Raw genomic sequence first — 12,033 nt, forward strand, 5'->3', positions numbered from 1 at the left:
ATGTGTCTTGGTGTGGACTTCTTTGAGTTCATCTTGTTTGGGATTCTGTGCTTCCTGGACTTGTAAGTCTGTTTCCTATGTCAGGTTAGGGAAGTTTTTCACTTTCCTTAATTCAATTTCATTTCCTTCTCATTATTTGTTCAAATAGGTTCTCAATCCCTTGCTCGCTCACTCTCTCTCCCTTATCTCCTTTTGGTTCTCCTTTGATGCAACTGCTGTAACATTTAATGTTGTCCTAGAGGTCCTTTAAACTGTCCTTATTTTTAAAAATTCTTTTATCTTTCTGCTGTTCTGGTTTGGTGTTTTCTGCTACCTTATCTTTCAGATCCCTGATTCAGTCCTCTGCTTCATCTAATCTGCTGTTGATTACCTCTAATGCAGTGGTTCTCAACCTGGGGGTCGAACGACCCTTTCACAGGGGTCGCCTAAGACCATCGGAAAACATATATATAATTACATATTGTTTTTGTGATTAATCACTATGCTTTAATTATGTTCAATTTGTAACAATGAAAATACATCCTGCATATCAGATATTTACATTACGATTCATAACAGTAGCAAAATTACAGTTATGAAGTAGCAACAAAAATAATTTTATGGCCGAAATCGGTTTGGCTCAGTGGATAGAGCGTCGGCCTGCGGACTAAAAGGTCCTGGGTTCGATTCCAGTCAAGGGCATGTACCTTGGTTGCAGGCACATCCCCAGTAGGGGGTGTGCAGGAGGCAGCTGATCGATGTTTCTCTCTCATTGATGTTTCTAACTCTATATCCCTCTCCCTTCCTCTCTGTAAAAAATCAATAAAATATATTTTAAAAAAATACAGTAAACCTATGTATTTTATTTTGGAGTTCATTAATTCCAATATGATTCTACTTTCTACTATTTCTGCTAGTTCTTACTGTTGATGCTCTGGGGTCTGTGTGTGTGTGTGTGTGTGTGTGTGTTTCCAGTGAACCAGTGAGATGCTCCTTTATCTTTGAACTTTATCTGTTAATTCTTTGAGAATACAGGTAGATTCCTACAGAGGGAATTTTTATTAACTTTTGTCACAGACCATTGGACACTTTCAATCCATGGTCACAATATATAGAATTTTCAGATTGAGGGTTTTTTAACCTCCGTAGGTATGTCATTTAACTTCAAGATGCATCTCTGTTTGAAACTGACTTGTTAGTAACTTCTGAGGGAAGTTTTTTTGCTTGTTTCACAGTTCAAGCCATAGTTTAAGACAGGCAATTTACCTTACTGCCCCTGTGGTAGTGAAGGAGTATTTCCAGTTTGCGCTTACACCGAGGCTATATAGCCTTTGGGGAATGGTTTTTATTAGACTGTCTACCTTTGTAAAAGCTCTGGGCTGTAACTGCAACACCCCTTCCCTATAAGATCATGAAAATGAATGTGCAAGTTTACTCTTTTGCCAAATGCCCTTAGGGTGAAAATCCACTTCATTTTTTTCACTCCTGTGTTCCTACTTGGGATTTTGACCAGAATTCATTTCTTTCATGTTAACTCGTAAGTGCATTTATGAAGATATTTTAGTATTTTATCTATCAATTTTTGTTGTGTTTGTAGCAAGATGATTTTAAAAACTCTACTTTATTATTCATTCTGCTGGAAGTGAAAGTTTAAAACAACATTTTTTTAAGTCCTAAAATCTTACTATTTGAGTTTTGATTATAGTATAATTTGTATATAAAACATTTATAAATTGTCATATAGCTATTGGATACCAATAATTTATCTTTCTACCACATGCTGCTGGTTCCCAGTGAAGAAGATGAATGAATAGATGGGAAGTGTGGTGCAGTAGTACTCCTAAAAGCAAGAAATAAGTAAATACCCTTCTTTCAGGTTCTTTGTCATTTAATGTCCCTGTATATCCATGTGATATAGTCCCCTCTGAATTCATAGTGGCGTACATAATGAGGAGAAGCCATGGACAGGCTAGTTTTGATGTTTGGAAATGCGTATGCAAGAATTGGTTTCATTCATACATTTCCCACGTAGAGGGACTTTCAAGGTTGTTACATGCTTTTATATACCAACCCATTTTGAATTGCAATCAATACATCTAATTGGAGAATAGCATAATGATTAAAGAATAAATAACTTCAGATATGTGAATCCTCTGGCAGTGTTTGGGAATTAGTATTGGAATTTATTTCAATTTTATTTTAAGTTTAAATAATGTTGAATGTTGAAAAGAGTACTAAATCATGTGTTAATACTAATAGAATGTCAGAGTTTTCTTCTCTAGATGGGCCAAAATATCAAAAGAAATAAAAATTATTATAATAACCGTGTTCGGCAACCTTTGGTGCAGGAGTATTTTGGAAATTTTATTTCTGAAATAATGCATGTATTTTGAATATAAATATTTTAAAATTATTTTTTTAATTAGATTCAGGAGTTCTGGAAATCTTGTAATTACTCGTGAGATTGATGTGGCAAAAAATCAGTCCTTTTGGTTTATCAACAAAAAATCGACAACCCAGAAAGTAGTAGAAGAGCAAGTTGCAGCCTTAAATATTCAAGTGGGCAATCTTTGCCAGTTTCTACCTCAGGTATGGGAAAATTAAATGTAAAGATGGGAAAGCTTTGTATATAATGTTTCCTTTTTATGCTGTATAAGAATGTAAATACTTTTCCAGGGATATTGTAAAGAGTACTATTTAAACTGAGCATAGCAGTCTTATGCTAATAATTCTTTGTAAGAAAGGTAGCATCTTGTCTCTTACAGCAGCGATTTCCAACCTTTTTCATCTCAAGGCACACATAAACTTTACTAAAATTCTGCAGCACACCAAAAAATATATTTTTTGCCAATCTAACAACAAAAATAGATAAAATTTTGACTCATTCACACCATACAGCTATTGTGTTGGCTATTGTCATTTTTTTGACAATCTAGGGCAGTGGTTCTCAACCTTCCTAATGCCGCAACCCTTTAATATAATTCCTCATGTTGTGGTGACCCCCAACCATAAAATTATTTTTGTTGCTACTTCATAACTGTAATTTTGCTACTGTTATGAATCATAATGTAAGTATCTGATATGCAGGATGTATTTTCATTGTTACAAATTGAACATAATTAAAGCATAGTGATTAATCACAAAAACAATATGTAATTATATATGTGTTTTCCGATGGTCTTAGACCCCCCCCCCCCAAAGGGGTCGCGACCCACAGGTTGAGAACCGCTGATCTAGGGGGAAAGAGGTAAGTGCCCCTGACTTAAATAGTCAGGTATTACATGTTTAAAAATTCTTGCAGTACACCAGTGGGGCACACTGATTGAAAATCACTGTTTTAAGGTATAATCTTATTAATTTCTAGTAATTTGGAAAATTTCAATTAATAAATAGTGTAAGTTATGGAGTATTGTACAGGAAATAAAGTTGTATTATTTTCAAGTACAAAGAGTAGCTTGAATTACTGTGGGCTTCCATTTGTTAATTTTTGTTAATAAACAACTTAATTAAATTTTTAGGCATGCCTTGTAACACTTTTATGTATTTTGGGGTTTTTTTTTTTTAGTAAAAATAAAACTTCTTGCTAATGCATATTAAATGTTAAAGTGAGATGCCTTTTAACTTTATCTTTGACTGCTGCCTGGTAATAGTAACTATAAAAAATTATAGTTCATTTTTTTTCTTTAAAAACAGTGATGATTTGTTTATATGTTTATATCAAGTAAAAATTAAAATTTGAAAGCATTTATCAGCTGATGTCAGATGATTTCCAAAAGTGGATGTTTAAAATTGCCTCTTTTTTTAACTTCTAACATTCCAATTAATGTGTGGTAGATGATCATATTGACTATTTTCTCTTATCCCAAACTGTTTATTGTATGTATATAAACTTTTGAAACAAGATATTGACATAGAATTTTTAAATTTTTATTTAGTTTATTGGGGTGACATTGGTTAATAAAATAGTATAGGTTTCAAGGGGTACAATTCTATAATACATCATCTGTATATTGTGTGTTCACAAACCCAAGTCAAGTCTCCTTCCATCACCATTTTTCTCCCTCCTTTCCCCTCTTTTACCTCCTCCCCCACCCCTTTCCCTCTGGTAATCACCATACTGTTGCCTGTGTCTATGAGTTTGTGTTTTTTATTTGTTTCTTAATCTCTTCACCTTTTTTTGCCAGCCTCCCAACTCCCTCCCCCTCTGATAGCTGTCTGTCTATGTGTCTATGAGTCTATTTCTATTTTGTTGGTTAATTTATTAGATTCCACATATAAGTGAAATCATATGGTACTTGTCTTTCTCAGGTTTATTTCACTTAGCATAATAATCTCTAGGTCCAGTCATCTTGTTGCAGAAGGTCAGAATTCCTTCTTTTTTATGGCCAAGTAATATTCCATTGTGTAAATGTACCACAAATTTTTTTATCCACTAATCTACTGATGGCCACTTGGGCTGCTTCCAAATCTTGGCTGTTATAAATAACGCTGCAATGAACTAAGTGTGCATATATTCATTCAAATTAGTGTTTCAGGTTTCTTCGGGTATATTCCCAGAAGTGGAGTAGCTGGGTCAAAAAGGCAGTTTGATTTTTAATTTTTTGTGGTAGCTCCATACTGCTTTCCACAGTGCCTGCACCAAGCTGCATTCTCAGCAATGCAAGAAGGTTCCCTTTTCTCCACATCCTCGCCAACAATTGTTGTTTGTTGATTTATTGATGAAAGCCATTCTGATAGGTGTGAGGTGATATATCAGTGTAGTTTTAATTTTCATTTCTCTGATTATTAGTGATATTGAGCATCTTTTCATATGTCTATTGGCCTTCTGTATGTCCTCTTTGGAGAAATGTCTATTCAGGTCCTTTGCTCATTTTTACTTGGATTGTTTTTTTGTTTTTGTTTTTTTGGTTGAGTTTTATAAGTTCCTTATAAATTTTGGATATTAAGCCCTTATCATATGTTATCATTGAATATGTTCTTCCATTCAGTGGCTTATCTTTTCATTTGTTGATGGTTTCTTTTGCTGTGCAAAACTTTTTAGTTTGATTTAGTTCCATTTGTTTTTCTTTTGTTTCCCTTGCCAGAGGAGATATATCAAAAAAATGTTGCTACAAGAAATGTCCAAGATTTTACTGCCTATATTTTCTTCTAGGATTTTTATGGTTTTGAGTTCAACATTTAAATCTTTAATCCATTTTGGGTTTATTCTTGTATAGAGTATAAGAAGGTGTTCACAGAAATTTTTTAAAGGTTCTCAAAAAGATGATAGTTTATACCCTAAGTTTATTTCTATTATTTTAAAGAATAATATATGAAAGGACACAGTTTATATTAAGATCGCATCTCAAAAATAAATATTTTTTCTTTTATTTCATCTTGACAAATGTGATCATTTAGTGAAAAATATTTTGGAGATATTTATAAATAATAGTTGCTGATATTTAAGTTTTGTGCTCTAGGATAAAGTTGGAGAATTTGCAAAACTCAGTAAAATTGAACTACTTGAAGCTACTGAGAAGTCAATTGGTCCTCCAGAAATGCATAGATATCACTGTGAACTCAAAAACTTCAGGGAGAAAGAAAAACAACTAGAGGTATTTATAAATGGACAACTCATTTTAATTGCCCCTCTTTGATTTCTATGTCTCAAAATGTGGGAAAGTGAGTGCTGAACCATTGAGTAAATTCATATATTTGTGATTTTTTTTCATGCAGGATTGTATTGCTAACATTAATTAAATTAAGTGACAAAAAGTGAGAATATGCCCTAACCGGTTTGGCTCAGTGGATAGAGCGTCGGCCTGCGGACTGAAAGGTCCCAGGTTCGATTCCGGTCAAGGGCATGTACCTTGGTTGCAGGCACATCCCCAGTTGGGGGTGTGCAGGAGGCAGCGGATCGATGTTTCTCTCTCATCAATGTTTCTAACTCTCTATCCCTCTCCCTTCCTCTCTGTAAAAAATCAATAAAACATATTTTTTTTACAGTGAGAATAGATTTGATAAATGTAGTTTGAAATTTTTGACTATCATTTCATCAAATATACGTTATTGAATTTCTAAGGAACTAATAATAGTATTACAAAGTATTTTTGTCTCTCAGAAGTTTCAGTATTATTCTCTTACTCATTTAATATTTATTAAAAACCTACTATGTGCCAGGCATTATGTAAGGCTTTGGATAGTGCAGCAAATACCATACAGTTTTTAATATAGTGTCTCTATTCAACCAGTTCTGATATTTCAGTTGTATGAGGATAGACTTTGTAAGAAAACTATACATTTAGTAGAAGTGTTGATTTTTTTCACCTTTAATAAAACAATTAAAATGTCTCTTTTTGCATATTGTTTGTAAAGGTGTTTTATTTAATGAATCATTTCTTAGGGCTCAGAAACAAATAATTCTGTAAGTTTAATAAGATACCTCATAAATGCTTTTTCTTGTACTGTAACTGTCTATACTTTATAATATGTTTTTGTTGTAATTTAGTATTATTTTTATTATTACACTTATTCAGAGTGAATGACCAAAGGATTTGTAATTATTATTTTACCTTCAGATATCTTTTAACCATCTCCACATCAAACAATCTAATATTCCCATCTGAAACACTCCCTGAAATTACCTACTGTTATGTGAAAGGAAAAAAGCGTATTTTATACTAAATTCTAAGTACATCTTTGTATTTATTATTTTGCAGTAGCTTTTCTTCTCATTTCTAAGTCCTTAAGTTATGGGTGTTCATAACATTAATATTTTTATTTGTATATCACATTACAGTTTATGAGCTTTTACCCAAAGCAAGTGAACTGCTTCTACCCTTGACATGAATGAGGCAGTTAACTTTCTTGTCTTTAAGCGAGAAGAGTCCAGGCTCAGTGAGGTGGCAGGGCTTCCTCGGAGTCACATGACTAATAAATTATAGTGCCTAGACCAGAGCTTACATGTGCATGTTTTCCATAGTTTTTTGGTTTTTGTTGTTGTTTTGTTTGGTAATCCTCACCCAAGGATATTTTTTTTCATTGATTTTTAGTGAGAGTGGAAGAGAGAGGGAAAGACAGAAACATTGATGTGAGAGAGACACATCGATTGGTTGCCTCCTGCACATACCCCACAAACCCCGGGCTAGAGAGGAGCCTGCAACCAGGTACGTGCCTCTGACCAGAATAGAACCTGGGACTCTGGTCTGCAGGCTGCCACTGAGCAAAACTGGCTAGGGCTGTTTTACATAGTTTTTAGAACATCTGTGGAATTCTTTACTGTAAAATTTTGTTAATATTATACATTTTTTTATTATTAAAAAACTTGACCTGTTGTCTTTTCCCAGTTAAACTAATAGTTTAAACAAATATTTCTTGTAGACCTCATGCAAAGAGAAAACGGAATATCTAGAGAAAATGGTTCAGAGGAATGAAAGATATAAACAAGATGTGGAGAGGTTCTATGAACGTAAACGACATTTAGATTTGATTGAGATGCTTGAAGCTAAAAGGCCATGGGTGGTAAGTTCTTAGTTATTAGAGGCAAAAATAGTGATTCTTGAAGTAGAAGAAAAGTTAGACAGGAGGACTAAAATTCCAATTAGGTGCTTTTGTTCATTTTTGCTTTATAATATAATAATAAAATGTATCTGTCTCTGTGTTATATAGCTGTGTGCTATGTTATTAAAATAGTAACAAGTAACAGTTTTCTAGGTCTAAGGACTCAGAAAAAATCTGGGATTTCTTCCAAAATTTTGTCCTTAACAGATAGTTTTATTTTATAAAATGGTAATGACATAAAAATGTTTACACACGTAAAAATTAAGTTCTTGAGTGGCCTTCGGTCACTAAAAATTTACTTGGAGTGTGCTATTAATATCAAATTCAGCTGTAGACACATAGCTGAAGGACATAAGCTGTAGTCTTCGACTCACAAGCCTCATAAATTTACTGAGGCTACTGTTTCTAATCACTGTGAGATGTATATTTTATTATTTATGACTGCAGTTTGAGCTAAAGATTCAATTCCCTCATGCATTCCTTTACAGTGGGTGAAAAGGAATAAGAAAGTTTTATGTTTGTTCCAGGGTTAGAATGGAAATAATTGTTACTAGATTGGAAAAATATGTGCCTCTATTTTTGTCCCTCTCTCCCCCTGCTGTTACTTCACCCTACCCTGTCTAATAATTCCATTATTAAACTTTTCATCCTTCTGCAAATTTTTATTACATTTTTCTATATCTATTAGTACTTTTGCACTTTATCTTTGCTTTACGAAGTCTTCAGTTTCTCTTTTATTTTCTAATATTGGCATCAGTCTTTTTTTTTTTTTGCTTTACTCTAACGTTTACTTACGTTCTTTTCTCTTTTTAACTTCATTGTAGTGCTCCATTTATTTTTATTAATTCCTGTGACATGACAAGCATCATTTTCACCTGCATGTTTCTTTTTCTTTTATTTTTTTTACTCATTTTTCTTTTGTCTTGCACTTTTTTCATAACTGAGTTTCTTTTGCTTCTTTGTACATTCCTGGATCCCTTCTCTATTGAGAGACTAGAGAACCTCGTTTTTACTAGCCATTAGGATATCAGAAACAGGAAGAGATGGATATCAGAGTCCAAACTACTGATGGAGATAAATGCTCAATGAGTTTCAAGACTCTTAGTAAATCATTATGTTTGTAGTCACCATTTCTGAAGTTGTTTCAGAGGGCAAATGTTATATTAATAAACCTGTCAAATGGATATCAAAACAGTCTTTTCATAGATTTAGTTTCTGCTTCTACCTTGATGTTAGTATATGTGTTAGTTTAAGCTAGTAGTACATTAACTTCTGTTTTGTTTTGTTTTTAATAATTGCAAGGAATATGAAAATGTTCGTCAGGAATACGAAGAAGTAAAACTAGCTCGTGACCGAGTAAAGGACGAAGTAAGAAAACTTAAAGATGGGCAGATTCCTATAACACGTCGAATTGAAGAAATAGAAATGCAACGTCACAATTTGGAGGCTCAAATCAAAGCGAAGGTACTTTCCTGGCTCAATTTTGGACTTGCACATACAAAAAAATATTTTGCAAGACATGTGGTGTTGGTTCCTTAAGTTTAACTAGAAATTGTACCATCATAGGGCTTGCAACGTTCTAATCATCACTGTTGGAAGGTTGCTACTTTATATCAAGATATAAAAAGAGGAAACAAAATGTGATTAATTATAGGAGGATTCAAGTAATATTCCTATCAGAATGGTTTAAACTATGGACTCTGCTATCCTATAGGATTGTTTTTAGCATCAGATGAAAGAACATGAGAAAATAAATGTAAAGAGACTAAAAAAACATGTCTGCATATTGCTACAGTTGTTTTTAATATCAATAGTAATAACCTCCTATAGATTTGCAGATAACGTATTTTTTGGGGTGATGATGTATTTGGTTTGAAAGAAATCATGGAAAAGCATTGTGGGTTAACTTACATAACTTAATATTTGGATGGCTGAAGCACATAATTCATTTTGCTTGAGTTTTTAAAATATCTCCCCTTCTGGTTCAATCTTACAGGCAACAGATATTAAGGAGACATCTCAAAAATGCAAACAAAAGCAAGATGTTATAGAAAGGAAAGATAAACATGTAAGATTTTGTATTGAAATTTTTATTATACTAATTTGCCCTAAAGTTTGTGTTTGGGTCTGGATTTTGGGATCACCTTTTGTTTGGGAATTGTCTAACATCTTCCTTATTCTCTATTTCTTATAATCTATGAGGAAAACTAAAATTTGAAGTATAACCGTTGCACAGAGGATAATTAGGAAAAATTGCTCAAAACTAATCATAGATACGCATTATCATCTTTGTAGCTGGGTGGCTGAAGTTTTGTTTTTTGTTTTTTTTTAACTAGGGTAATGATAAAATTGGATTCAATTACCTTAATAGCAAAAAATAAAATATAAGGAATTTATTTTGTTTATATCAAGAGTAGGACATTAAAAAGCTGATTACAAATTCTTTTTCATGGGTAGGGCTTCATGGCAAAATTATTTTAGAATGTTGGGCAAGAAAGTGGGGTTTTTAGCTAATAGATCCGCAAATGTAAGTGGGATTCTATTTTCTAGGATCATTCAACAACTGAATTTTAAATTATCTGTCTTAGGGGTAGATATTCAGCCTCACCCCTTTTTCTGTGCCTTTATCTTCAACTCCAAGGCTTCTTTCGTTTATTTCCCTAGAGAATAAACCTCAGATTTTCATGGCAGAAGCTTTGGCTGCCAGTGTTATGTGCTCAAGGTATGTGTATGGGTAGGGTGTAGTGCTGGAGTAATTACGTTCTATGCAATATCTTTTATACTTGACATTTCCTTGTTCTAAGAGTCTCTGGGATTTTTTTTTCCTCTTTTTTTTAGAGTTGTCAGCTTTTTATTGTTCCTTTCTCTTTCACTCTTTTTTTTAAAAAAATAGCATTATATTAGTTTTAGCTATACAACATAATGATTTGATATTTGTATATGTTGTGAAATTATCACACAATAAGTCTAGTTAACATTCCTACTGTACATAGTTACAAATTTTTTTAATTGGATGTCGGTTTTCGGCCTGGGTGAGTCTATTTTGAAGAAGTGGCGTTAGAAGAAATGGGGGGTGCCCTGACCGGTTTCGCTCAGTGGATAGAGCGTTGGCCTGCGGACTCAGGGATCCCAGGTTCGATTCCGGTCAAGGGCATGTACCTTAGTTGCGGGCACATACCCAGTAGGGAGTGTGCAGGAGGCAGCTGATCGATGTTTCTCTCTCATCGATGTTTCTCTCTATCCCTCTCCCTTCCTCTCTGTAAAAAAAACCCAATAAAATATATTTTTTTTAAAAAAAAGAAGTTGGGGGTGTTGGTCGGGTCGGGCGATGGGAGACTCGGCGCAGGCGGGCCGCGAGATACGCAGCGCAGGGGAGGCGCGCAATTCATGCACGAGCTGAGTGAGCCAGTCAGCAGTCTCATTGTGCAGTGGTTAGTGCTAGTCGCGTCTGCAAATCGTGGGCGGGTGACAAAAGTACCTATTGGAAGCATAAAGTTACCTGTATTTTTCCAACCAGCTGCAAATCCTACAGGTATTTTTGTCATCAGTTTAAGAATAGACGAAACAAGTATACAAGACAAGTGTGGATGGGAGAGTTGGAAGGGGTCAACCTCAGCGAACGTACCTCAATCAGATTGAGGATGTTTTTAGCAAAGGCCAGCTTAGGAGTACCCTAATTAAGTTAATAACAATGTACCTACCTATATAGTTTAAGTTGAAAAAACTTGGCTCTCAAAAGAAATTTTAATAATTGTACTGTTGATATTTGGCTCTGTTGACTAATGAGTTTGCCGACCACTGTCCTACACCCCAGGGCTCCCGGACTGCGAGAGGGTACATGCAGGCTGAGGGGGACCCCACCCCCCAGAATGCACGAATTCCATGTACCGGGGCCTCTAGTTAACTATAATATTAGCTATAATTTTTTATAGGCGTTCTTTATCAAGTTCAGAAAATTCCATTCCTGTGTTTCTGAGAGTGAATGAGTTTCTTCCTCTTCTGTTTTTTCAGGGAGATTGTGTAGAATTGTTAATTATCCTTTAAATATTCTGAAAAATTATCAAATGATACTATCTGGATCTGGATATTTTTGAGGTGGAGTTTAAAGTTATGAATTCAACCTAATAGTTAAGGCTATTCAAATAATCGATTTCAAGTTGGATGAGTTGTGCTAGTGTTTTTTGAGGAACTGGTCCATTCTGTCTTAAGTTGTTAAGTTTATGTGTTTATAGATTCTCCAGTTATCCTTTTGATGTCTGTAAGGTCTGTAATGATGCAGTGATACCCCTGTCCATTCATGATATTGGTAACTTATTTTAGGATTATTTTTTGTTTTGTCAATCTTGCTAGAGTTTTGTTAAATTTAATGTGGGTTTTTTTTTAAAGAACCAGTCTTTTGTTTCATTGATTTTTCTCTTTTCAATTTTATTGATATCTGTTCTTACCTTTATTATTTCCTTTCCTCTGTGTAAGTAGGTATATTTTGCTCCATTTTTTAGGCTCTTAAGGTAGATG

At 34.0% G+C, this 12,033-nt stretch overlaps 1 protein-coding gene across 10 annotated transcripts in view; it reads left to right on the top strand.

Annotated features, from left to right (window-relative positions):
• SMC5 (structural maintenance of chromosomes 5) overlaps positions 1 to 12,033 on the top strand; it is a 78,907-nt gene that overhangs the window by 21,039 nt on the left and 45,835 nt on the right. For 7 of the 10 annotated variants that reach the window (XM_059656877.1, XM_059656884.1, XM_059656876.1 and 4 more), the window contains 5 exons: positions 2,406 to 2,568; positions 5,439 to 5,573; positions 7,339 to 7,479; positions 8,821 to 8,982; positions 9,515 to 9,586. In XM_059656877.1, the coding sequence (XP_059512860.1) occupies positions 2,406 to 2,568; positions 5,439 to 5,573; positions 7,339 to 7,479; positions 8,821 to 8,982; positions 9,515 to 9,586 (673 nt within the window). Of the gene's footprint in view, positions 1 to 1,756; positions 1,837 to 2,405; positions 2,569 to 5,438; positions 5,574 to 7,338; positions 7,480 to 8,820; positions 8,983 to 9,514; positions 9,587 to 12,033 lie in introns of those variants that run through there. The other 3 variants (XM_059656882.1, XM_059656878.1, XM_059656883.1) reach the window with 3 other exon arrangements.

Source organism: Myotis daubentonii, chromosome 11 (genome assembly GCF_963259705.1).
Source record: "Myotis daubentonii chromosome 11, mMyoDau2.1, whole genome shotgun sequence".
Taxonomy (NCBI): domain Eukaryota; kingdom Metazoa; phylum Chordata; class Mammalia; order Chiroptera; family Vespertilionidae; genus Myotis; species Myotis daubentonii.